General features: G+C 33.6%; 2 protein-coding genes and 1 pseudogene across 3 annotated transcripts; 2 read left to right on the plus strand and 1 right to left on the minus strand.

The window, feature by feature from the left end:
* Nucleotides 1–2,883: 2,883 nt before the first annotated feature.
* On the minus strand, nt 2,884–6,830 carry LOC129901328 (60S ribosomal protein L14-1). Its single transcript, XM_055976478.1, has 5 exons — nt 6,715–6,830; nt 6,485–6,586; nt 3,781–3,910; nt 3,544–3,656; nt 2,884–3,170 (listed from the first exon to the last, which is right to left on the minus strand). The coding sequence occupies exons 1-5, from the start codon at nt 6,715–6,717 to the stop codon at nt 3,114–3,116; spliced, it is 405 nt and encodes a 134-aa protein (XP_055832453.1). The 5' UTR covers nt 6,718–6,830; the 3' UTR covers nt 2,884–3,113.
* Nucleotides 6,831–9,810: 2,980 nt separating this feature from the next.
* On the plus strand, nt 9,811–23,257 carry LOC129898564 (uncharacterized). The gene is made up of 12 exons (XM_055973148.1): nt 9,811–10,069; nt 10,807–10,895; nt 11,768–11,863; nt 12,979–13,082; nt 14,283–14,500; nt 16,381–16,503; nt 16,583–16,671; nt 18,048–18,153; nt 21,321–21,418; nt 22,038–22,280; nt 22,359–22,442; nt 22,997–23,257. Exons 1-12 carry the CDS (start codon nt 10,036–10,038, stop codon nt 23,009–23,011), a joined length of 1,299 nt encoding a protein of 432 aa, XP_055829123.1. The 5' UTR covers nt 9,811–10,035; the 3' UTR covers nt 23,012–23,257.
* Nucleotides 23,258–24,011: 754 nt separating this feature from the next.
* LOC129898565 (receptor-like protein Cf-9 homolog) lies at nt 24,012–27,238 on the plus strand (annotated as a pseudogene). Its single transcript, XR_008769396.1, has 2 exons — nt 24,012–26,895; nt 27,018–27,238. The product of XR_008769396.1 is annotated as a receptor-like protein Cf-9 homolog (transcript).
* Nucleotides 27,239–27,918: the final 680 nt, after the last annotated feature.

Raw genomic sequence — 27,918 nt, forward strand, 5'->3', positions numbered from 1 at the left:
GTCATTTGTATTAAAATATGATATATATAAATCACTTTTATAATAAAATATATACCAACTCTAATTGACAAAATTGAAGGGCATATTTAAACTTTTTTTCCCTAAAAAGAATTAATCCAAATATAAAATCTCGAATAAAACAATACAATGTTTGATTTGTGGTATACAAACAATCAATCTCCAGCATAAAGATAATATAATATATGATTAGCGATACTAATAATATATTCGCATTAAGGGTCTGTTTGAAAGTCACCTGATAATTACAATTGGTGTAATTATTACGGTAATAATTATCAGCATAATAATTACACAATTTAGTAATTACGATGATCTATTTGTTTGTCACAATATAATTACAGTGTAATTAAAATTGTACTGTTTAGTTGCACAAGTGTAATTACGAGATTATATTAAATTTTGAAAATAAAAATTAATTATCTAAACTCAAAAATTATATTATACAAATAAGGGCCTTTATAAATGATATTAAATTAAATATTTTAATTAATAAGCATATGTTCTTACTAATATTATAAAAAACAATTGATTTATATTTTTTTAAATTAGTATATTTTAATTAATTAATCATAGAAAATGAAAATATAAGATTTCTTTAAACATCATAAAATGCATGTTTGACAAAAATATTAATATTATATATATAATGTCATAAAATTATTAAAATCTTTGACAAAAAGATATATATCAAGTCTAATTAAAAAATAAATGGTTTGCAACGTGAAATATCAAGTCAATACTACTAAAATAAATAAAATTGAAAGTATAACATAAGTTCTAAATTCAAAATAAAATTTTAAACATAATAATACTCTTATGTCAAATTTCAACATAACATAAATAAATATGCTTTAAAAGAAAAGAAAAACATAAATGTGCAACTTTATTCAACAATGACTTTTACTTTAATTTAAAAATTCGACTACTAGCAAAATTATGCTAGTGAAAATAATAAACATAGAATAAAAAAAAGTAATACGAAAAATTGCATGAAATCACATGAAGTAAAGATTGAGAACGAAAAGAAAATGAAATTTAAATAATAAACAATATATTTTTAGAAAATATTTAAAATGATAAAAATAATTAGAATTAAAAATATTAATAAAAAATAAATCAAAACGAAAAAAATAGAAATAAAAGAAAGAAATTAAAAAATAATCATCTTGTAATTACACGATGTAATTATACCAATTCACGATACGGGTGTGCATCGGTCAGTTCGATTCGGTTTTATAATATTATCGGTTCGGTTTATCGATTTTCGATTTTAAAATATGCTAAACCAATAAGAACCCAATAAGATATTTTTTATCGTTTTTTGGTTTATCGATTTTTGATCGTTAACGGTTCAATTTTCGATTTACCCAATAAAAAAATGTTATAAAATAAATGCATGATTTCTCACTTCTCTAACAATTTGGCACAATACTAAATATTTGATGTTAATCAAATTACAAATGTTTACAAACTTGCAAAAAGCTACAATTAGAAACTAAAACAAAAACTAAAGTAGTCCAACAAGACAACTTGAACAATTGCCAATCCATCAAATATTCAGCAAAATTCTGACCAAGTTCCTAACTAAGATAATCAGAAAGCTTGAAAGAAAAAGACAACCACCAATTTAATTGACTATTATTGAAGCATTTATATTTAATGACTGGATGCTTTTAAAAATTAAATTGAACTCACTTTCTTATGTTTCCAATATTTGTTTATATGTTCTCAAATTCAATGCACAGATAAGGAATTGTAAAAATGATGAATATATCAATTTGGACAGATATGAATACATGACACCCACCCCAAAAGAACACTGTAAAATGAAGACTAAATCAACACGAAGTGAACAAAATATAATAAGTCTCATATGTCATCAATCATTCTATTTTTATTAAACTATTACCGTATCTGTTCAATACTACTACATGCCACAAACTCTCCTAGAAAACATAGACCAACAATCTGAGGTAAGATAAGAGTGATTTATTCAACACCTTAAAAGAACAATAAAGAGATAAATTTATTCTTCCCCAAAATACATGACAAGCAGTGAATAAATAGTAAAGTCTAAGGGGGTAAACTATAAAGTACTAAAGTAGTGATATATGTTAGGTTAATTATTAATATTTAATATTTATTATTTATGAAGAGTTCTTATTTGTTATCGATTTACCCAATAACCCAATAAGAAAAATCAAAGCGAACTATTAACCCGATAACTTTTTAAAAAAAATCTGTTAACCCAACAACTCATTAGCAATAACTCAATGATATTTTTTCGGTTCAATTTTTGAACACCCCTAATTCACGACCTCCCCCTGAAAATTGTAGAGTGTAATTGCCCTTGTCAATTACACCTAATTACCTGTTGACCAAATAATTACATTATCTGACATGTAATTACACCAATTCACAGCCTCATTCAGAGAAAGAGAATTATAGAGTATAATTAACCCTACCAATTACGCTCAATTACCGACTGACCAAGTAGTTACATGATCAACCAAAACATGTCAGACAATGTAATTACATCCAATTACACCAAGTCCAATTACCAAAATGGCCGGACCCCAAGGGGTTGTTTGGTTATTGATTAAAAGATAATTATTCCTATATTAAATTCTGCATAACTTGCAATCTATTTTTAATATCTTTGTATAAATTTCGACACACCACATACACTGATTAGCAATTAAAATCGTACATAACTAAAATATATTTAACTTAAAAGGAAATTTATGTATTATTTATAAAAAACAAAAGATAGAAATAAGTAAACCCTACATAACTAATTTCTACATACATTATCCTCCGTAACTCTAACCAACAACCAAACAACCCATATAAATCACCACATAGTAGCAAGTGTGCATGACGATTGACGACAATATGAAATAACTGAGGAAGCATTCTTTGAAACAAACAGTTCACCATCATAGATCAGAAAAATAATTTCCCAGCACGTCTAAAACAAGCAAAAATGGAAAATAAAATGGGTATTTTCTTGTCAGAAGGAAATATTCCCAAGAGTAAAAATACAACTTCCAAGATTGCTTCAACTCAATGTGTCAATTCTTAGAAAGTTATTAAGCTGCAACCTCCTTTTTAAGCTTTGCAAGCTCCTGTCTTACCACACCAGCCCTCTGCAATGTCCAACACAAATGAATAAGATCGATACACAGCCACCAAAACAGTACAAAGATTATGCAATTTAAAAGTTAAGCCAGTGACTTTCTAGACACGCAAAGGTCATATCAGGAGTACACATTTGGCTCGAGTCTAGTTTGTGGAACGTAACGCAGTCTAACACAAGCATGACAGCTCTCTACCTTGACAAGGTACGGGGGTACGGTTTGCATACACATCATCTTGTGAGATTATACTGGGTATGTTGTTGTAATCAAAACCTATTCTTTCAACTTTTTTTCAAGTAAACCCGCGTAAAGTTGTTTGATGAATGGGCTAAATGAACTGAGAATTGAATAAAGTTCAACTCAAATACAAATGCAATCGCACCTTGATCTTTGCCAACATGAGCTTAAACCTGTCAAAATCATTGAGTGAGGCCCTCCTCTTCTGCACAATCAACTTCCTCCCCCAGGAACTGGACTCCCACTTGGTCTTCACATCTGCAAGGAGAAAATGAGAGTTAAGCAAGCTTACAAGCTTTTCTTACAAATAAGAGATACAAAAAGAGCTGCTAAAGTAATATCTGCTCCAAATTGCTATAAGAGAAAATGTAGCCACACTTACCGGCAGCCTCCATAGCAGCAATCAGGGTCTTCTTCTTTGGAATCCTCTTGATGTCGATCTTGATATCTGTGAGTGAAAGCCTCTTGAAGTTCATCTGGCTCCTCACCATGTCAGGAGCATCAACAAGAGCCTATAAATTTAAAGAGATTACAAAATTATAAGGATAAATAATTCATAATTTCACCATTTACCAAAGTAAAACTTATCTATCAAGTAAGCACCAGCTACTATTTGTCCAAATTAAAAGTAAACTCAACAACTCAAGTAACCATGAGATTGAGTAAACATGAAATAACATGTAAAAATTGAAAGAAGCGGGAAGTATCTGAGTGGTTCCTTAAGAAAATAAGATTTGCCTTAGTAGCATGAAAATTTTCACCAGAAAACTAGTTTAGGACACAAGTGAACAAAGTTATTTTCACATACTGGACATCACCCTTCTAAAACTGTGCCCCACGTACAAAAATTTCACTCTTAGATTAACACAAAAACCAATATAATCACTGGACCCAGCAATCAAGAGTTCTACAACCGTGTTAGAGGCAAAGGTTCCCCACTTTCCTACATTCTTCTATTGGAAAGGTAAAGTCTTCCACTCCCAGAATATCGACATCTCAATCCGAAAAGAACATAGTAGTCAGAAACGTGACAACCCGGTATCAGTACCAGATTGTAACAACAAAACAGACCTAACATATAACAATAATAAGGCTCACTTTCAATCAACAGAACTTCATGAAACAAGCCTGCGCTAGAACTGCCTTGGCAACAAAGACAGATAATCAAAATAAATGGTCTGGAACTGCTAATTTCATAGTCACAAATTTCTCTTCTTGAATCCATATGCAAGGCCTCAGACAATATTGCTCAATCAAGTTAATAAGATAAGACAATGTAGGCATATACAATATTCCATCATAGGCCACACACAGATCCTTCACAAAGAAAATTAGCAAAGTAATAAAGACCCAATCTTTTTCTAAAAGATGTGACTAGAAGTTCCAGACCATAAAAGTTGCATCTATGCTAAGACCAAGCAGCCAAGTTATCAAATCCGCCTAAATCCCAATCTAAAGGGATGTACTGTATGCATCCCACTCTATTCAACCATAGGCCTTACAGATATCATCTATAAACAGACAGAAAGTAAAAAATAAAATGAAAACCCATCTTTCCCTGAATATGTTACCAGCATTTCCGAAACATATATGTTGCATCCATGCTAATGTTGCTGAGATGAGAATGCTGAGATGGATGTGTGGGCACACCAGGAGCGACAAGATTAGAAATGAGGCTATTCGGGACAAGGTAGGAGTGGCCTCGGTGGAAGACAAGATGCGGGAAATGCGACTGAGATGGTATGGACATGTGAAGAGGAGAGACACAGATGCCCCAGTGCGGAGGTGTGAGAGGCTGGCCATGGATGGTTACAGAAGAGGTAGGGGTAGGCCGAAGAAGTATTGGGGAGAGGTGATTAGACAGGACATGGCGCAGTTACAGCTTACGGAGGACATGACCTTAGATAGGAGGGTGTGGAGGACCCACATTAGGGTAGAAGGCTAGTCCATAGTCTCGTTATTCTTCTCTATTCATAAGTGTAGTAGTGCATTACAATCTCTTGCACTTTGACTTCTGATTTCTGTTATTTCTGTTATTATTTATTACTTTCTATGCTTTGATTACTCTATTTTACCTGTGACGCTTTCATTAGTTATTTAATCGTTATTTGTTATTTGTATTTATTTATTTGTTATCTATTCGTTATTTGTTTGTTGTTTTTCTAATAAAGCTTTTAAGTTCCTATTCTTATCTAATTTTTTTATGCATTTATGCTTTTACTGAGCCGAGGGTCTCCAGGAAACAGCCGTCCTACCTTGGTAGGAGTAAGGTCTGCGTATATTCTACACTCCCCAGACCCCATGTTGTGGAATTTCAGTGGGTTGTTGTTGTATATGTTGCATCCATGCTAATATCAATCAACCCACTACACCTAAATCCACACTAGTTTGAGTTAGCTATATGAATCCTATGTATCCATTCTGCTCTATTCAAGCAACTTTCTCTTCACTACTAAAAGATAGAATTAGGTGTTCTATAAAAACTAAGGTGGCATTTACTTTAGAGTTTGCAAACTCAGTTTTTGAAATTTTAATGGGATCTCAACTCCAAACCACTCTCTCAAAACTACAGGTTACTTCTGCTGTTCAGTTGGGTTAATTTAACCCCTGTATTTAGCACTGAACAAATTCTTGACTTTGTCAGCTATCTAGTACTAGATTGAAGATTGTAAAAGGGCTAACAACTTTTGCTTATGCTATCTGTGAGCCCTTTAGTCTATTCTGTGATTCTACAACTGCTTGATTCTTTTTAATGAAATATCTAACTTCCTTGACAAAAACATACTCAGTTTTGAGATTTCTTCACAAAGTTATGTTTTTGCATTTCTTCAAGACTTCTAAACAAAAAATGAATAAAAACTTATTTTGAAGATCATGAAACAGCTCAAACACACACTTCTCTTGCTAAAGCTCAACAACTGAGCCTGCAAAATCATTTTTTGTGAAATTTAAAACAAAACGCCACCTAAATGTACTATAAATCACACGATTGACCTACAATAGTTCTCTAACAAGATTCAAAGACCATTCAAATGGAAATAATCTGCTAAAATCAAGCACTTAAACTAAAAAAATTAAAAAAGTACCCTGTTTTGGTCGATAACGTCAACGATGACAACGAGCTTCCCATAGTCCTTCCCGTAGTTAACGAGTGCAACTCTTCCGATCTCCACAAACCTCTTGAACGGCTGAACCATTCAATCAAATACATTTATATTCAAAATTCAAAAAAAAAAGGAGTAGTACCGAACATACATAACAGTGAAAACAAGTGAATTATAGAAATCAGAGAAGTGAAAAATTCACAAAAACTCACCATTTTTACTGATCTGAAGGAGCTGTGACGCTGCGAAAAAAAGAGTGAGAGGAAAGAGAGAATTGTGTTAGGGTTTACAATGAGGAGATTATAGTGTTAGGGTTTTTGTTGTTTCGGGTAATGGGCTTAGGCCCAAATTAATGAAATTACAGTGTGGATGGGTGGGTTGGTGGGTTAGGGTCGAGAACAAATGATCGATTTTGGGATCACCATTTAAGTCAAAGTTAACGTTTATGAAATTTTATAAGTTTGGTCACTTCAAAAACAATTTCCGACACACGTGTTAGGAGTTGAAAAAAAAATTAGTGTTTCAAGTTCTGTTTGAAGTTTGGTATATTGTTTGTATAAGTAAATTTTCGCTGAGTCAGAATAACAAATCAAAATTTGGACCTATGAGTTTGAAGTAAGATTTTGATAATTTCAATTTTAGATATGTTAAATTAAAATTTGAAATTTTAGATTTGTTGTTTTTAACTTCAGTTATTTTATTGATAATTGTGATGTTCGAACTAGCTACATGCATCTTGACTAATTCTACGAAATACCACTTTCCACGAGATATCTATGCCCATTAAAGTTAGAACAATAAGTAAGAAATCACAAATTACATTAATACTTCCTAGTAAGAAACACACTTACCATATTAACCCCCCCCCCCCCCCAAAAAAAAAGGAAAAAGGGTTTGATATATCTCTCAACTTTGTCATTTAGAGTTGATATACCCTCGTTATGAAAGTGGCTCATATATATCCCTACCGTTACACAAAGGGCTCACATATATCATTTTCTTCTAATGAAAGTGAAAAAATTAATTTTAAAATTATTTTTTAATGTTTTTTATTTAAAAAAATAATACATACAGGGGTATATTTGATACTTCTCACACATAATTTATTTTTTGACTTTTTTGATTCAACGACTAATTTGAATTTATTATTTTGATGATCAAATTTATTTTTCTCACTACTTTTATTGTAAAATTTATTATACATGCCCCAGTTTTTTTTATAGATACAAAAACTAAATTACAATATATCAGCAAAAAAAATAGTTTTAAATGTTTTTCTTATTTTTTTTTCTTTTTTTTCCATTCACACTTTTTTTTTGTTTTTCTTATATTTACACCAAAGAATGAAAAAATAAAAATAAAATAAGAATTAGAAACTTAAATAATGATAATCAAAGAAGTCAAAAAATAATTAATGTGTGAAAAAGAATATATATATACCCCTAAACTTTGTCTCGAAAAGTCAGTTGCATGCTTAAATTGTCGTAGTAACTTATTACACACTTATTCTTGTTCAAAGTGTAACTAATACCACCTTCGAATGTACAAAATCAGTCACACAATCTAGAGTGGTGCACACGCGCCTGCTAGATCTGTAAAAGCTCACACACGTAAAAAAAATCACTTTTTTTTTCAACCATTTTTGCCTCTATCTTCTCTCCTCCACCTCATTAGAATGATACCAATTTGTCTTTATTTTATCTCTTTTTTCTCATCTGAATGACTCCATTTTCGATCATTTTTTTTTATTATAAAGAATACCAAACAATCAAGAATACAAAATGCCAAATCAAATCAAAAAGGGCTAGTGGTGTGGGAATATGCAAATCTATATGAATATTCAGATAAAAAAAATTAATTTTTAACCAAATAAGACAAGTGGATGTGTGAATCTACACATCTATTTGAATACTCAGATAAAATAAAAAATCAATTTTCAACCAAACAAGGCAAGTGGATGTATGCATATGCATACCTATCGGCAACAAGTATATTTGGGAGTTTAAGGTTGGAGGATTTGTTGGTATCTTGCCGGAAATTTGAAGGTGAAAGTGAAAAGATGAGGAGAACAAAGTTTCGAATTCCTAAAATCTAATAGGTTGTGAAATTTGGATTAAAGAATTTCCTTTTTAAGTGAATCACCTTGATATGATTAATTTTGCTGTGTTAAGTATGAGTCAAATTAGTGAAAAATATCTTGACAATGGTGAAATTGAGTGACAAATTATTGAATTGTGATAGAAAAATCGAAGAAGAAATAGTCTGAAGAAGAATAACAAAAGAGGAGCATAAAGAAGGAGAATAGAGGGGCTGGGGTTTAAAAGATGTATTTTTTTGACTTTATTTTTTATTCAAATGTGCCTATTTTATTTTTATATTTAATTTTATTTTCACATCATTTTTTGGGTGGTATTAATTACACTTTGAACAAGAATAGGTGTATAATATGTCACTACGGTAATTTAAGCGTGTAACTGATTTTTCGGAATAAGTTCATAGTTAAATTTATGCATTTTCCCTTATTTGTTTACTTTCTAAAAAATATATATATCCTCATACATGATTTTTAAAAAAAATTAAAAATTAAAAAAATATTTTTTTCACTTTGTTAAGATGAAAAAGATATATGTGAGTTATTTTTGTAACGACAGGAATATATATGAGCAACTTTTGTCATTGTGGAGTATATATGAGCCATTTATATAGCTATAGTGGATGTGAGTCACTTTAGAATATATCAATTCTAAATAGCAAAAACCTTAAGAGGTATATCAAGATTTTTTTTTCCCCCCCCCCAAAAAAAAAATGTATTTATTTCCAGACAAATAATCACTATAAAAACATTTGACTATACTACTAAGGGAAAAAACTAAAATATGTCATCGAACTTTGAGAAAAGGCTCATGTATGTCATTCATTAAAATATTGGCTTATTTATGCCATTTTCATTTAAGAAAAGGCTCATACCATGCCATTATTTATAAACTAAAAATATTTTTCGTTTTACAAAATTATTTTGTACACGTGGTCAATTATGATTCGGCTACATCATTAACTAAATTATTTTTTTAAATGAAAAAGGTTCAAATATGCCATCGAACTTGGAGAAAAGGTTCATTTATGTCATCCGTTAAAAGTTTGGTTCATCTATGCCATTTCAGTTAATAAATAATGACACGAACAATCCTTTTCTCAAATAAAAGTGTAATAATTAAGCTAAATTTTTAAAGAATGATATAAATTAATTTTTTTCTCAACGTTTGATGATATATTAAAAAAAATCAAAACGCAAAATTATTTACTATTCCAATTCTCTTCGCTGGTGCCCATTAATCATCATTCTTAATGATTTTTTCTTATTCATTACTTCACCTCTTTCCTCCTTTGTAAAAGTCGATTAGAAAAATGGTATCTTTTGCTATAAGATACTATTTGAATCGTTATATAGCCTTTTTGCAGTTGTAAATTTGTCATTGTAAGCTCCATCTCGGAATTTTCTGCGATCTTTTTGATAATTTAAACAACCCCAAGACATGGGTAACTCAATAATAGCTGCCTGCAAGAATGGTAATGGTTTTTGAGCTTTATTGTTGATTTCTGTATTGGTTTTTTGTTGGAATTTGAACTGTTATTGTATTATTGAAATGGGTATTTGGGGTTTTGTCGATTCGAATTCAAATTCAAAATGTAATGGGTATTTGGGGTTTGTAAATGTAAGCTCCATCTTGGAATTTTATGTGATCTTTTTGGTAATTTAAAGGACCTAAAGACATGGGTAACTCAATAATAGCTGCTTGCAAGAATGGTAATGGTTTTTGAGCTTTATTATTGATTTCTATATTTGGGTTTTGTTGGAATTATACTGTAATTGTATTATTGAAATGGGTATTTGGGGTTTTGTCAATTCGAATTCGAATTCAAAATGTAATGGATATTTGGGGTTTGCCATTGTAAGCTCCATCTCGGAATTTTGTGCGATTTTTATTTGATAATTTAAGGAACCCAAAGATATGGGTAACTCAATAATAGCTGTCTGCAAAAATGGTAATGGTTTTTGAGCTTTGCTTATAGTTTTTGAATATCATAATTTAAATTTTAAAATATTAAGTTGAACCAATCCAAAGATTAGTCAAATTGACTCTTTGGAGCTAGAGTTGCCACATAAATTAGGATGGGGGAGTATGATTTTTACCTTATCAAAAGAAAGAAGAAGATTTTTACCTTTTTTTCATTCCTCTAGGTTTTGGGTTTTCTTTGATTTTTGCTGTAATTTTAATGTTTTTGTTTGTTTGTTTGAATAACAGGGAATTCTTCATTGGAGGAGCTAGATTCTTATTTTCCTGTGAGACCAGAATGTCAAGCTGATGCTCCTAACACTCGATTCAGACCTAGGGTTAGTTGAAACTTCATTCATTTTCATCATTTTATTTAAATTCTTCTAAAGTTTGCTTATATACACAACTTTGGATAAAAAGAGGAGGTTGCGGACTTAGAGACAGATTCGGAATTTAGATTTGATGAGTTAAACCTTTGAGTTCTTACCATTTAATCCATTACATTTTTGAATTTATGGGTTCAAAATTTAATATTCGTTGAAAGTTTACTAATTTATCACATATATGTATGCTCCATGTCGAAGATACTCTATTTAGTTGAACCTTATAAATAAGGCTGCAGCAGGCTCTGTCAACCGTGTTAAAATAATCAAACCATGTTGATTTCTCCAATATAAAGGTATACGAAAGTCATAATGTCGACCAACGTTAGTGTGGGATTGACACTTTGTTTAGTTGAGTAGACAACAAATGAATATATTACTAGTTAATGGATTCTGCCCTTTGTTACCCTTTAAATTCAACTACTTTAGTATTTTATTTAATTGTTTGATTTTCGCTTTTATGCTTTTATTGAGCCGAGGGTCTTTCGGAAACAGCCGTCCTACCTTGGTAGGAGTAAAGTCTGCGTACACTTTACCCTCCCCAGACCCCACGTTGTGGGATTTCACTGGGTTGTTGTTGTTGTTGTTTGAATTTCGCTTTCTCCCCTTTGGTTTAGTAATTCTAATCTATCAATTAGGTGAATATATACAGGCTTGATTATATAAATGAGTTAAAAAAACTAGAATATCCTGTTGTAGTTTTTGTGACATTTGTCTCTGTTTCTTTTCAAGTCCTTCTAAAGCAATTATTTTGTAAAATTCTCATGACAGATTTATTCACTATGCTACCTTTGTGCACTTTCCCTTTTCGGGGAAGTGGTTGATAGGCAGGAAGAACTCTCAGTGAAAGAAGATGGAAGGCTGCATTCTCTCAAGAGGGTTATTTGGATATAGCAGGTGTTCTTAGACGAATCCAACAAGGGGTACTTTTTTTCTCTCTGTTGTGCAAATTGCAATGCATATTCTTAATAAATTGACCGTGCGTATTTGCCTATGAATGGATACATAATATTGTCAAATGGATTGCTTTAAAACTTTCAAGATCTCCAAGTTGATGGTGGTCCTTTCACCTACAACCCTATGGTTACATCTGTTTCTTGGTTCATAGTGAAAATTAATTGCTACTTGATAGAGAGTCCAATTTCAGCTGTCTGTTTTTCATTTTATCTTGTAATCTCCCAGTTTGGAATATTGGACGCTTTTATGACTAATCCACTTTGCTACTTCATTGTGATGGCCCTTTTCTCCCCAGGAATTCTCTCTAGTTCATGTTGTCCATTCCTTCTTTGTAACTCCACCTTTAGCTTTATACAGTGATTTCCTAAGATGATAATGCATTCCGCTCATGGTCTCCTTCTCCTACCTTGCTTTTGCTACCCAGTGAGGTTTTAACTTGAACCGAAGTTGCTCAGTTGGTGGACATTTGGAGCATATAGACCCTTAATTAGTGCAAGTGGTGAATTGCTGAAGGTGAAAAACTTATGGCACACCAATTTCATCAATTACTCCTGCTCAGTTATCTCCACTTATAGAAAGATTATTTTATTACCTATAACAGAATAGAAGGTTCATTCCATTTATGATTTTCCAGCAATGTTATTTCAGCTGGGAGCCTTAATAGAAAGCATTTAGTATCCTCTTTTTGTGTTAATAGTAGAAATTTTTTATGATGTAAGAAGTTTTAACTGCTTTGCGATTAATAATAAAGGGGAAACAATCTGTTCTCTTATTCGGAGCAACAATTGTTTTATCTGCGCTATAATCGCTTGTTGGTTTGTTTGGACAGTTTCGGAAAGTCTAAATTATACAAAAGTTTAGCCGGTAAAATTATTCATGATTTGGAATAACATTTCCGCATAGCATTGATTACACTTCTATAAACTATGTATTAGGCAGATAATCTGATCCACCATTAGCACGCCCATTTAGTTCATTATAAGGAGTCATTGCCTATCACAAATATCCAATATGCTTGCTGTTTAGATGAAACTTAAGTCTTAAGAACTCTGATACTTATTGATTATTCTGTGAATGCTAGGGGATTCATCCATCAATTAAAGGGGCTGTATGGGAGTTCTTGCTGGGTTGTTTTGATCCCAAAACCACATTTGAGGAAAGAAATGAACTTAGACAACGACGGAGGTAATCTAACTCGTTTCAGCTATGGCCTAAGAGTTACATACTTATTCAATATATACTATAAAAGTAGGAGGTAGTCAGCAATCATAACTATAGGGATTCATTATGCATTGAATTTGTTCATTTTGATGCATAAAAACATACAGCTATCATAGGGCTCTCAGTATAATTTACACAAAAACTTTTCATGTTCATAGAGTTATTCTTATCAAAGAGCAGCTTTCTGAATTATGATCTAGTTAGGACTGAGCACCAAGGTGAACTGACTTGAATTCAGCAGGCAAGTCTGGTTTAATCAAGCTCTCCATAATGAACAGGTCAAGTTTTGGACAGTTTTGTTAGGTTCAGCTTGGTTTAGTTGTTCTTATCAGAAGGACCCCTTGGCAAAAGATTGCCAATGAACTTTGAAACCTTGACGTATTGAGGTTGAAATCGTTGTACCTTTAGTCTTAACCACAAAAGCTGGAAGTTGTTGTTTTGCAATAGTTGGCATTTATAGTTACAAGCTTCTGACTATATTGAAAAAAGAATGCTCAGACCTATAGTCGAATCCTTGACCATTAAGTTCTCCAAACCTTGATTCTTGAGTCTTGGCATTCAATTGAAAATGAGTGCTACAAGATTATCAGACGTGTATTGTTTATTTCGAACTTGACTCCAAGAAAAAAAAAGATCTAATTGTTTAGAAGACTGCCAGCCAAGAACAGATTAAATTCATAGGTAAGGGGACTGCCAGAGATTGATCTCATCAGTTGGGGACTTAGATCTCTCATGTGCCTCATAATGTATTGGAGGACCAAAAAGAAGAATGGTCAGTCAAAGGTTGAAATTTTAGAAATAAAGACAGTAAAGACAACAGTAATAATGATACCATGAATGTACAAAAAGGATAAAGACAACCAAAAGATTTTTTCATGAATGCAGCGCATATGTAGTATTATATCACTCTTCCCAAGCTTATATCTTTCTTCTGGGAAATCTTCCTTGACAAGTGCATGCGCACCTTTGTGGGGAAGTGGTGGTGGGTTTAATAATTTCACAAAGAAATTATGTTTGCCTGGAGAACCTAATTATTAAGTATACTGTTACTATAAGCTGAAATTACACCTGTGCCTTCTTTAATCCTTATCATATTCTTTTTCTTTAATAAATTTCTTATAACTTGTTTATGAGTCACCTAAGAATCTGAATATATATAACCAGAGAGCAATATGCTGCGTGGAAATCTGAATGCCAAAAGATAGTACCTGTTATTGGCAGTGGAAAATTTACCACAAATGCTATAGTCACGGATGATGGCCAACCTATAGAGCTTGCGAACAGTAACAGTAATGCACAGGATACTAACAATGCCATGCCAGTCGATAATGGTGTTTATGACAAGACAGTGGTTCAGTGGAAGCTTAACTTGCCCCAAATTGGTTAGTACTCATGCGACTACTTATTCCCTAGTTTTAATTTGCAACTTTATACATTCATATTTGCTGTAGAGCTCCCTGTATCTTAGAAGAAGGGTGGGTGGCTGTTGGAAAACTAGAATTTCAACAATACATTCTCTTTCCAGTCTGTCTATCACAATCATTTGTTCGTGTTCTCAAATTCTTTTCAGTTTGATCAACTAAAACCAGCAATAAGCTGTTTTGCAACTTTATGCTTCTTCGACAAAACTTTAATAGTCGACATAGCTAACACTTAAATAGTCAACATAGTTATACATAACCTAAGACTCCTATATAAGGAGCACATTTTGTACATTGTTAATCAAGTCAATGAGAAGTTGTTTTTCTATTTTCACATGGTATCAGAGTCTCTAAGAACTTGGTAGAGACTCAAATAACTTCCGCTACTGGTGGGTGGTATGTTCAATTTGTGCCACTTGGTGGTGCTGCCCACCAAACCGATGTTTTCCACTTTTATTCTTCCTTTTGGTACTCGAAGACGCTCTTCTCTCTTGAAACTGGTGCCCGTATCTCCATATCTCCATATATTCGTTTAGGAACCTCTCCTCTTTCTAGGATCCTTCAAGCACTGTTCATTTGTCGCTGCTACTTTTTGCGCAATTAGCGTCCTTCTCTAAATCTTGTATTTTCTTGTCATTGTTCTTTCAGTTCAAGTTGTGCTGATAATTGCCCCAGAGATTTGCAATGTCATATTTGTTTTTGGTGATTGAGAATAGATTAATTTCTGCATAGTGCAAGAAACACTTTTTTTTCACACTGCAGTTACCATCGACTTTCTAGATGAAATCATTTTAATGACACTTTCTTTCATTGTGAAGTTACCAACAACTTCTTGAAGGAAAGAACACCAACACCGCTATTCTTTTTGGCGAATGTGCACTATTCCAATGAGATTTCGGCGTCAGCTTTCTATGTTTTCAAAATAAGCAAACTCAGGATGGTTTCCCCATTTTGAGTTTGAAGGGGCATGTCAGAATATCAAGTTGTATCTAGATTCATACACGTATAGATTTATTGTAATTGAATAAGGAATATCATATATTTATTGTCAACAAAGAATAAGGAAGATCATATAGAATATGCTATAAGATGCCTTGTATTTAAATATAGAATATTTACCTTCCTTATCAATAGAGGGATTATCACCTACCATATTATACATAACCTAAGACTCATACAAGGAGCACCTTTTGCACATTGTTAAGTCATTCAGAAGTTCCCTTGCCTATTATTTTCTCATTATGCCCGCCAATGATGCTAGATTCTAAGCTTCAACATTTCACCGAAGTTCCAATCTAAGTTGTTCACAACTCCAGACAGATTTTCTCCAACATGGTACACGTAGTTTATCATGTTGAAGGTTGGTCCAGTGGTTTGGGCTTGGGATGTCCATGTTGGAGGTCTCAAGTTCAAAACCCCTTGCCAGCAAAAGCAAGGGGTTTGTCGTCTGGGTCGAGCTCGTCGCACCGTGCTTGCCTTGTGCGGGTTACCTCTCTTGTGTGGTTTGCGAGCTATTGAATAGGAGAGGTGGTTTTACCCTATGCGCATCCAAAGGGTATCGATTGCGGGTTTCCCTTGTCATAAAAAAAATGTTTAAGGTACCAAAAAAAATGTTTAAGGCTGTTGACACGTTCGGCCGATCATACACTATTGTCAGTTTCGAACAACAGTAAGAAATTTAAATGAGCTTTATCAGTTTTCATGTGTCCATTTTCCATTACAATGGATGAATTGGAAAAATGGAAATGTCATTCATTTTGTCTTTGTAAGGAAGATTGTGTATCAGTATAGACTGATTTCCTGAAAATATCTAAAACTTCATGGCTTATGACGTTGTTTAGGTCTGGATGTTGTTCGTACGGATCGTTCTCTTGTATTTTATGAGAATCAAGCTAATCAGGCAAAACTCTGGGATGTGCTAGCTGTCTATGCATGGATGGATAAAGATATTGGTTATGTTCAAGGTATTATAGCAGTATTTAGAAACTACTTTTTAAAAATATCAAGGCCATTTGTAAACCTTCTGTCTTATTTTCTGAACAGGAATGACTGATATTTGCTCCCCAATGGTTATTCTACTTGAGAATGAAGCAGATGCATTCTGGTGCTTTGAACGTGCAATGCGTAGATTGGTACGCCCCTGTTGTTTCCATTCATGCTTGTTGCAGACCTAAAATAAATAAATAAATAAACAAACATATGTGTTTCTTCTTTAACATCTCAAGGTTTTATATGAGGTAATCACATAATTCATAAATTTAAGTTTTAGCGCTACCCATTATAAAAGAAAATATTCACTTGCTTAACCGTGACAAAAATAGTGAGATCCGCATGTGAGATGACATGTTGCCGGCCTAAATAAAAAAATGTGCCCCATTTTTGACAACTTAAGATTTTAGATGAGGCATTTGTTCCTTATTGGTGGTGTAAGGGTTTCAAAAGAGGTTTATAGATTCTTGGGCCATTCCACCCATAGGTTTTGGGCTGGATGCTCAGATTCTTTGAAATGGCATTAGATCCAAAGGTTGGTGAGCTCGTTTGTGCCACCACTTTCTCTCTTCATGTTCTATCATTCTGGCGTCTCTCTAAACTAAGCCCATGAAGCTGCTCTGGGTTTCTGCCTCTATTTCAATTCAACCTATTGTGCCATTAATTAACATGTCTCCAGACCCACTATTAGCCTGTTAAGCCTAATGTCTCCCTCTACTCCAGGCCCTTTCCTGTTGAGCCTCGTCCCTTTAGCTTCAAAATAAAAAAAAATGAACAAAAAATTACAACAACAACAACAACAACGAAATCCAGTGTAATCTCACAAGTGGGGTCTGAGGAGGGTAGAGTGAACAAAAAATAAAGAAGGCAAAAGAAAAGGAGAGAAAAATCAAATTTACATTTCAACTCTAGAACCCAGGTTACGCATGTAAGAGGGTGTTAAGAAATACACTTGTTCCTCATTGGTTATATAAGGGTTTCCAAGAGAGTTCCTGATAAAAAAAAATCAAACCTGATCAAAACAAGGGTTTCCAAAGAGTTTTATAATATCCAGGGACAGACACTCCACCCATTGCCTTAAAGTTTGGTCTGGATGCTCATATTTTTTCACATTGATAATGCTGATTGGTTGAGGTAAATAGCTTAACATCCGTACACACAAAAACAAAAGGAAAAGAATAAAGGAAAATCCACATTCTGGTCATAACTTTGTTTGAACTTTTACTGGTCAATTTGCTTTGGGTTTCTCTTGTAATGATAAACCATGCACTCCAGCATTATGTTAATGTCTACCTACTTCCTGTTTCACTTTCTAACTATATTAAGCTCTCATATGGTTATATTACCAGAATACTCAGGCAACAACCCTGTTGTCCCCAAGGAAAGGGGAGATAAATTTGTGCATATATTTATGTTCTTTTTAGTAACTTCTTTATTAAAACTTGTGCAATGGTGTGCTAGTTATTTCCTATGTTTATGCCATTACTGCATATATAACTGCTCCTATTCGCTTCAACAGCGAGAAAATTTCAAGTCCAGCTCAAATTCTCTAGGAGTGCAATCTCAGCTGAGCACCCTTGCACAAATTGTTAAAATTGTTGATCCAAAGCTTCATCGACACCTCGGTAAGGGTTTTCTGTTCTTCGTATATTCTTCAGTAGCTATTTCCATGAAAGAAGTTAAAAATGCAAGATCTTATTGTTGTTGATTTTCCTACCATGCCATATCATATAAATACTAGAATGATTAACTAACATCTAAAATCTAAGTTGCGCGGACTCTTCATATTTGCTGCCGCACCCGTGTCGACACGAGACGGGTGCGGGTGCGGGATACGTGTGGGATTCGGTCAACCCACATCAGATACTTTGACCAGGAGTCCATGGACAACCTACATCAGACGGGTGCGGGTGCGGGATGCGGTCAACCCACATTTTGACCAAGATACTTTTCCTCTTGGTCAATATTCGTAGCTTCATGTTTCAAGCCAAACAAAGAGATGCTAAATATTCAAATGGTTGTGTTCCGACTTATGGTAGACAGTAACAATGTTTGTAAGGAGAGTTGGTTGAAGGTCTCGAATGACTTTCTCTATCTTTTCTGGGCGGAAGAATATCTTTATCTTTATAACTATATTTTTATAATATTGAATATTTTTAGCCGAATCCCCGCATCCGTATCCATACTCGGATTGGCATCCCCGAATCTTAAAATTTAGATTTTGCCGAATCCGACTCTCGGATTCGCATCCGTCTCGGACACCCGCACCCGAGTCCGAGCAACTTAGTCTAAAATAGGCCTTATAAAAGTTTCTGGGGTTTTTTGTGAGTATGGAAGGAAGCTTTTGGACATCTTGGAAATAGAAGGTGTGAACTAACAAAGTGGATACATAAAAACTGAAACTTTCATGACCACTGGCTGCAAGCCTGTGACATCCTCTCCCTCCCCCTCAGAGAAATAGAAAAGAGTCTCGGGGGGGGGGGGGGGGAGGAGAGAGATATAGACAAAGAGCGAAGAGAGAGTTTTATTTGTTCTGGAACAAACTTAACGTTCTTAATAATTGCTGTTGGAAATAAAGGAACTGATAACTATATTGGTCTTTTAAGAACTCTAGTAGGACAGGAAGTTGTTTTTTGCTGTTAGATAGTTTGGCCTCATTCCGTGTAGTCTTAATTGGCTCTACACGTTACATATTACAGTGGGCTATCATGAGTGATTCTAAGGCCTGTAATGTGTTCTCCTGATATGTTCCATAATATCATGATTTATTTTGTAAAACTTCTAATTAATGCATGCAGTCCAAGTTTGTTATTGACTATCACAAGATAAATATTATCTTAAAGAGATTCAGGCAATACAAATATGGTATCTACTATCTAGCACCTATCAAAAAGAAGAGAAAATAGCCAAGTGCCTCCCCAATCTATTATCGTTTTTTTTTTGTGGGAACAGACCCTACACGAGGCTCCCACCTCTCGTGCACAGCCAGGGTTGAGCAGCACCCCAAGCCTTATTATACATAATATTATCGAATTCTCAACTACACACTTATACTTTACGGGGGTCCTATTACCCCCCTCCCCCGCCCCCCGATTTTTTTTAAAATAGAATATATACCACCCTAAAACTAGACAACCACATTCTTAACATGTAGTAATGTACACTCGCTGCCAGCTGTCATTTTAAATTTTTTATATTTATTTTTCTGTCTTTATCCAATTTTTCATTAATTACAAAGAGATCTTTATTCTTACTTTATTTTTTTCTCTCTTTTGTTTTTCATTCCCTTCTTCATTTTTTTTCATCACTTTATACCATCCTTCAAGCACCTTAACTAATTTAATTACTCGTCTCTTTCCTCTTAATTTTTTTATTGTGTTCGTTCTTTGTCTTCATCACACCAAATTTGCAATACTTTATTTACGAGTTGCCGATGGTTAAATTCTTGGGTCTTCGCCAAACAATAATACAAATTGAAGATACGATCTGAAGTTGATGAATGTTACTGATCCAAAATTTAAATAGAATAACTAAAAGAAAAGGGAAAAAAATTTGCGTTGAAATTTCTTTTCCGGCGAGGAGGTAGATTAATGGTGTTGATTTTGATCTAATATGAGATTGATAAAAAAAAAATGGATGAAGACTCATATCATATACCCCATAACTCATTTTTAGCTTACTTTATAAAATTCTTGATCAAAAAAATTGTTTTACAGTCATGGTGGTTTTAATTGACTGAATTTCTTTGATAATTTTTTTTTAAAAAAGACTTTAGTAATTAAATGAATTTTATGATGGAAGGTGTCCAATAAATTTATTCTTTTTTTATTTGTTTTTCATTCTTTCTTCTTCTGTTTTTTTGTCTCTTTTCTGTGCAATTTTTTTGGAGCAGTAAAACTAATGACGATTTGATTTTTTCGATAACATGAGTAGTTATTTTAATAATTATTTGATGATTTTAATAGTGATTTGTAGTGTTAGTTGTGGATAATGGTAAGGCAAATCATGAAGAAATTATTACAAAATGATGAGTTGATGGGGTTGTTGTGATGGTGGTGGTGGTTCTAGGTGGAGGAGATGGTAGTGGGTGAGTGTTGAGTTGAGGAGAAAGAGAGGACAAAAAGAAAAAGAAAAGAAAAAAACGTAAGGAGAAGAAAATAAAAGAGAAAAGTAAAAAAAATTATGTTTAACAAAAGTCAAATGTATTATAAAAATATTTTATAAAAAATTAAAAGTAAGATGAAAAATAAGGACAAAAGGGATAAATAAAGTTTTAAGATTTCTTTTTGGTCTTCACTCTCTCAAAGAGAGTGAAATACACTCACCTTGCCACATAAGCATTTAGGGAGGTGATAATTTCAATTTTAAACAGTTCAGGGAGGTGATAGGATCCCCGTGAAGATTGAGTGTGTAGTTGGAAATCCGGTTATAGCTTGGGGGGGCTTTTGGCTATGTTCTCTCAAAAAGAACAATTGTCTAGTAGTCCTTTTGCAGATTCTCTGATGGATAACCCGAATGATTATACCTTTTATAAGTTGGGGCCAGACTCATTAATCATAAGTTAATAATTGTGAAGCACTAAAATCCATGTTAAAAACATCTCTCATATATGTTGTTTGGGACATTGGTAATATAACAAGAAAATTTTTCATGGAGATATATTGGAAATCTGCATTTTGAGAAAGTCTCAAACTGCACGCTTGACCATCTAAAAGAAGAGAGGAGAAAGTCTAGATATAAAGTTTACTGTCTCTCTTTCTCCCTCGCCAACTTCTACAATTGTAATTGGCAGAGGAGCTAGATGGTGGAGAATATCTGTTCGCTTTACGCATGTTGATGGTACTTTTCAGGAGAGAGCTCTCATTTGTTGATGCACTCTATCTCTGGGAGGTGAGAAGCACTAACCTCTTTTCATATTTATTGTTTGGCGGATAGAAAAAATAACTTATTTGACCATTAGTTCTTGTAACTTTCATTGTCATTAGTTTTTTTGTAACTTATATGACCATTAGTTTCTTGTAACTTATGTAACCATTGGGTCATTCATTTACCCAATTTACTACCTATAATCTTCCTATTCATTGCAAGGAAGAATTCCTCAACTATAAATAGTGTGTTCTTACTTTGTTTTGGGTACAAGAGAGAAAAACATAAAGTGGGAAAAGATGATGATTATTATATATATTGTGGTTATATTGAGGTTAGTGTAGTTAAAAAGAGAATTGAGACATAGAAAAATATATTTTAAGTCTTCAACTAATTCACTATACAAAAGAGAGTAATTATATGTTGAAGGAAGATGTTCTTTTGGTGGAAATTTGGACTCTTCAACTAATCCAGAGTTATTTGAGTTACACAACGTTGTTGAGCTGTTGTATCTTGGATGGACAAGTCAAGGATAAGGATATTTATATTTTCAACTGTGAAAGAGGGAAGGATGATGAGCAAATGTAGGTCAGAGTTATTGTAATCTTCTGATTGATGCTACTTTTGTACATACTTCATTTAGGTGATGTGGGCCATGGAGTACAACCCAAACATATATTCATTGTATGACAAGACACTGGAACAACTTCCCGATAAGTTAAATGATAAGCAGCTAAAACAATATGGGAAATTTGAAAGGAGAATAGTGATAACTGGTGCAACAAAACAGAATGATGCACTTGCCATTTTCCTAGTTGCAAGTGTTCTTGAAACGAAGAAAAAACGGCTTATGAAAAAGGCGAAGGGCCTAGATGATGTTGTCCAGGTCTTCATAAGATCTTTCTCCTCGTCTATATATCCACATTATTGTATTCTTTGGTCCTGACAAAACATCTTTTTCTAGATCTTGGGTGAGATAACTGGGAATTTGGATGCAAAGAAAGCACTAAATGAGGCTCTAAAGGTTCATAAGAAGTACATGAGCAAGGCAAGTTTCTATTTCCCTGTTCTCTGCTTTTCCCAACCCCCCTCCCAACACACACATCCCAAAGGAAAAAGCAGAAAGGATTTAAGTTACGTATACTGACAATGTTTTAACCTATTGTAATAGGTTATCGTTTTTCTTTTCAAGTTACGAATCCCAATCACCTATTGTTATCTCTTAAGCGACTTAAGTAAAATTTCTTTTTACATTGTCTGTTAAACTCAAGAAAGAACACCCCCCCCTGCTCCCTCGCACACGCACAGAGCTCACACATCCCAAAGGAAAAGGAAAAAAAAGAAAGGATTTAAGTTATATAGACTGACAACGTTTGAACCTATTGTAATAGGTTATCTGTTTTATTTTTCAAGTTACGAATCCTGGTTATTATGAATGGTTACCTATTGTTATCTCTTAAGCGACTCAATCTTATAAAATTTCTTTTACATTGTCCGTTAAACTCAAGAAAGAACCCCCTCACCCCTCGCGTGGTATTTGTTCTGGTACATGACCATGATATCAAACATTTTGGTTGGCTCATAAGATGCTCATCAATGCAGGTGAAAAAGACCTAGATGGAGTTGCTATTCATCAGTGCAGCAAGTACCCCTTTTGCTCAATGTTTTGGTGTATTTTTTATGTTCATTCTTTCTTGTGGGGGTGATTTCTCCCTTCTTGCATTTGGTGTATAATTGTTTCTATTTTATTACAAAGAAAAAAACTTGTTTATAATAGTCTTGCTATGAGATGTACATGATGTGTTATGGTTGTAATAGTTGAATCACATTCATCAATCTGAAAATATTGGAACATCAAACTATATGTTTCATTTTATCTTATTTTTTTTTTTTTTTTAATTCCTATCTAAGATATGATCATTCACCACTAGATGCTTATTAAAAGGATTATTAGAAAGATGATCATTAAAAGGGTGCCCAAAGAATTTCGCGGGGAGAGCACACCCCAAGGATGTGATATAGACAATCGATCCTAATTCAAGCATTGATGACTGATTCTACAACTCAAACTCATAACCTACAAGTCAGAGAGAATTTTACGCTTGCCCCTAGGCTCTCCAAAGATGATCATTCTTTTTTCTCTTTTTTGGTTTCTTATTCGGTGTTCAGTATTCGCATTGAAGCTCGACAAAATTCGAATTCGCATTGGAAAATTTATATCGGGGGTAATGTACTTCCTAACAAAGACAACTACGTATTCACGAGACTCTAGTTCAAACAATTAATTAAATAAAAATTGTCGGAAGAAATAAATAAATCATTTTGCTTGTCTTCAAATCATTTACAAGATCTTTGAATTAGTAGCAAAGTTCACTTTCGCACAAAAAGAAGTAAAAGTGACTTTTTGAATAGTTGAGTGATCACGTGAGAAATCAACTCTTGGCATCTGCTACATGAACTAGATATTATGTAGCCTAAAAATTTATTGGTCTAAGACCGAGAATTATTGGATATTGTCTACTACTTTAGAGATAAGAATTGAGAATCAACATGTCTTACATTAAAAGTGGTCATAACAAAACTGTTTTGGCCACTTTGATTAAGTCATTGGTTGACTTAGATGTGTAGCACAAAAACAAACCAAAATTTAAGTTGAGATTGACAATATTTTCTCTAATAGCAGCCAAATTAGAAAATATGGAGAAAACGCTGTTTTTCACTATATAAAATCCTATGAATCCGAAATAATAAACTCAAAATATGATGATGATGGTTTCCAGCAAAATATTCTCTTCAGTTCAATTTTTCACTCTTTTATATCTCTTTACAGTTACTTTTGCTTCCACTAAGGAAGCTACTGCACTCCTGAAATGGAAAGCAACTTTCAAGAACTAGAATAATTCCTTATTGGCTTCATGGACGCCAAGTTCTAACGCATGTAGGGACTGGTATGGAGTTATATGCTTTAATGGTAGGGTAAATACGTTGAATATTACAAATGCTAGTGTCATTGGTACACTCTATGCATTTCCGTTTTCATCTCTCCCTTCTCTTGAGAATCTTGATCTTAGCATTAACAATTTCTCTGGCACCATTCCAGGAGAAATAGGTTACTTGTGGTCTCTTACTGAACTATATTTGGGTTATAACTCTCTTAATGGTTCTATTCCTTCTTCATTGGGGAATTTGAACAACTTGTCTATTTTGGATCTTTCTTATAATCAGCTTTCTGGCTCTATTCCTTCTTCATTGGGGAATTTGAACAACTTGTCTATTTTGTTTCTTTCTGATAATCATCTTTCTGGCTCTATTTCTTCTTCATTGGGGAATTTGAACAACTTGTCTAGTTTGGGTCTTTCTTATAATCAGCTTTCTGGCTCTATTCCTTCTTCATTGGGGAATTTGAACAACTTGTCCAATTTGGGTCTTTCTTATAATCAGCTTTCTGGCTCTATTCCTTCTTCATTGGGGAATTTGAACAAGTTGTCTAGTTTGGATCTTGATACAAATCAGCTTTCTGGTTCTATTCCTGGAGAATTAGGTTACTTGAGGTCTCTTACTGCACTATCTTTGGGTAATAACTCTCTTAATGGTTCTATTCCTTCTTCATTGGGGAATTTGAACAACTTGTCTATTTTGTTTCTTGAAAGAAATCAGCTTTCTGGTTCTATTCCTTCTTCATTGGGGAATTTGAACAACTTGTCTATTTTGTTTCTTAATATAAATCAGCTTTCTGGTTCTATTCCTTCTTCATTGGGGAATTTGAACAACTTGTTTATTTTATATCTTTCTAATAATCATCTTTCTGGTTCTATTCCTTCTTCATTGGGGAATTTGAACTTCTTGTATAGTTTGTATCTTTTTAATAATAATCTTTCTGGCTCTATTCCTGAAGAATTTGGTTACTTGAGGTCTCTTACTACACTATCTTTGTCTAATAACTCTCTTAATGGTTCTATTCCTGAAGAATTTGGTTACTTGAGGTCTCTTACTATACTATATTTGTCTAATAACTCTCTTAATGGTTCTATTCCTTCTTCATTGGGGAATTTGACAAATTTGGAAGCTCTGTTTCTCAATGATAACAATCTCACTGAGGAATTTCCTTCATTTGTGTGCAATTTAACATCACTGCAAGTGTTGTATATGACGAGAAACAACTTGAAGGGAAAAGTCCCCCAATGTTTGGGTAATATCAGTGACCTCCAGATTTTGTCAATGTCACATAATCATCTCAGAGGAGAGATCCCTTCATCTATTTCCAAGTTAACATCACTACAAATTCTGGATTTGGGCAGAAACAATCTGGAGGGAGCAATTCCACAATGTGTTGGCAATATTAGTAGCCTCCAGGTTTTTGATATGCAGAACAACAAACTTTCTGGGACTCTTCCAACAAATTTTAGCATTGGAAGTTCACTTATAAGTCTCAACTTGCATGGAAATGAACTAGAGGGGAAAATCCCTCGACCTTTAGCCAGTTGCAAGAAGTTGCAAGTTCTTGATCTAGGAAATAATCATCTCAATGACACATTCCCCGTGTGGTTGGGAACTTTGACAGAGCTTAGAGTTTTAAGATTGGCATCGAATAAATTGCATGGACCCATAAGATCTTTAGGGGATGAAATCATGTTTCCTGATCTTCGAATCATAGATCTCTCTTACAATGCCTTCTCGAAAGACTTACCAACGAGTCTATTTCAACATTTGAAAGGGATGAGGAGAATTGATCGAACAATTGAGGTACCAAGATATGCAGGAGGTAGATATTACGAAGACTCGGTAGTTATTGGAACAAAGGGATTGGAGTTTGAAGTTGTGAGAATTTTGTCTTTGTACACAGTTATCGATCTTTCAAGCAACAAATTTGAAGGACATATTCCTAGTGTTCTCGGAGATCTCATTGGTCTTCGGGTGTTGAATATGTCTCACAATAGATTGAAAGGTCCTATACCACCATCACTTGGAAGTTTATCTGTAGTGGAATCACTGGACCTTTCGTTTAACCAGCTTTCGGGAGAGATACCACAACAACTTGCTTTTCTTACGTCTCTTGAATTCTTAAATCTCTCTCACAATTATCTCCAAGGATGCATCCCTCAAGGACCTCAATTTAATACCTTTGAGAACAATTCATATGAAGTTAATGATGGATTACGTGGATTCCCCGTTTCAAAAGGTTGTGGCAATGATCCTGTGTCAGAGACAAATTATACAGTATCTGCGCTAGACAATCAAGAAAGCAATTCTGAATTTCTCAATGATTTTTGGAAAGCTGCTCTGATGGGCTATGGCAGTGGACTATGTATTGGATTATCCATTATATATTTCATGATCTCAACTGGAAATCTGAAATGGCTTGCAAGAATCATTGAAGAACTGGAACACAAAATTACCACGCGAAGGAGAAAGAAGCAGCGCGGTCAAAGGAATTACAGGAGAAGAAATAATCGCTTCTAGACAAGTTACCAATAGAGAAGGATTTGATTTCAGAACTTCAGGTATTCATTTACTAAGCTCTACACTAATCATATTAGATTTTATGCTTTTTTTGTTAACAACAACCAGCTGTAACAGAGGCTAAAAATTTGTAATTGTTTGACTCACTATCTTATTTTTTCAGATGCCAAGAATAAGTAGACGGCGGCGTAATGGATTTGGTTCTTCCTGCAGCTTATGATATAGGATTTGATTTATAGTTTCTTTTTAGTTTTATAAGCAAGCTTTTTCTTCACTTGGGAAAATGTAACATAATGAATTTTGATGATATATCAAGTTTATGTAATATTTTAACGTATTCAATAAATGTTGTGTGTACTGAATGAAGTGTAAGCATTTCTCTGATCCCTAGCTACTTACTGCATATATAACTTACAAATTCAAAGAATCTAAGAGGGACTTAATTATGAATAAATCTTTGCACAACTGTCGCATTCTTGTTTGCCTAATGAGTATTCAATGGGAAAAGAAAAAAAGTTGGAATCTTGACTTGGAAGTCAAGATCTATACACCAACCAACACGGTTATCCTATAATCAATCAATTTCATTTTGAAATTTTGATTTGAAACGTTTTTTCTCAAAGTCTGTACACTAAATATTATTTTTATTATGATTAATCAAACTTTTTGAATTTTTAACTTGAAAGGTTTTTGCTCCGGTCTATACACCAACTAAGAAAAATCTAAATTCATGATGAAATAACAATTTCTTACTTGACTACCGTTAGATTACATAGTCTTCACATATGGTGTTACATACTAAGATGGTAGTTTTTGATCCACTAGTCTGTGGAAACGTGCATTGTACGTTTGTCCTCTAATCATATTTTTCTACGATTAAAAATTATTGATTTTACCATTTAAATTTTGTTAATTAAAAAAACTATGGCAATGGGATGGTGTATTTTCAATCTGGCAAGAAGTATGTAAAGCTAAGCAAGATAATATAATCTCTAATGATGATATGAATATATCATCCGTTTGAGTTTTCAGTCGTAGCTACCATGGGGCTATACATTTGATTG

This window comes from Solanum dulcamara, chromosome 8 (assembly GCF_947179165.1).
Source record: "Solanum dulcamara chromosome 8, daSolDulc1.2, whole genome shotgun sequence".
NCBI classification, from domain to species: Eukaryota; Viridiplantae; Streptophyta; class Magnoliopsida; order Solanales; family Solanaceae; genus Solanum; species Solanum dulcamara.

Bases quoted from the DNA above. Each gene is read 5' to 3' on its own strand.
- LOC129901328 (XM_055976478.1), bottom strand. The intron at 3,657-3,780 runs GTAAGTGTGGCT...TTCTCCTTGCAG, and splicing joins TGCTGCTATGGAGGCTGCCG to ATGTGAAGACCAAGTGGGAG. The intron at 3,171-3,543 runs GTGCGATTGCAT...TGGACATTGCAG, and splicing joins TCATGTTGGCAAAGATCAAG to AGGGCTGGTGTGGTAAGACA.
- LOC129898564 (XM_055973148.1), top strand. From the start codon at position 10,036: ATGGGTAACTCAATAATAGCTGCCTGCAAGAATG. The intron at 16,504-16,582 runs GTATTATAGCAG...TTTTCTGAACAG, and splicing joins AGATATTGGTTATGTTCAAG to GAATGACTGATATTTGCTCC. The intron at 18,154-21,320 runs GTAAGGGTTTTC...TGTAATTGGCAG, and splicing joins AAAGCTTCATCGACACCTCG to AGGAGCTAGATGGTGGAGAA.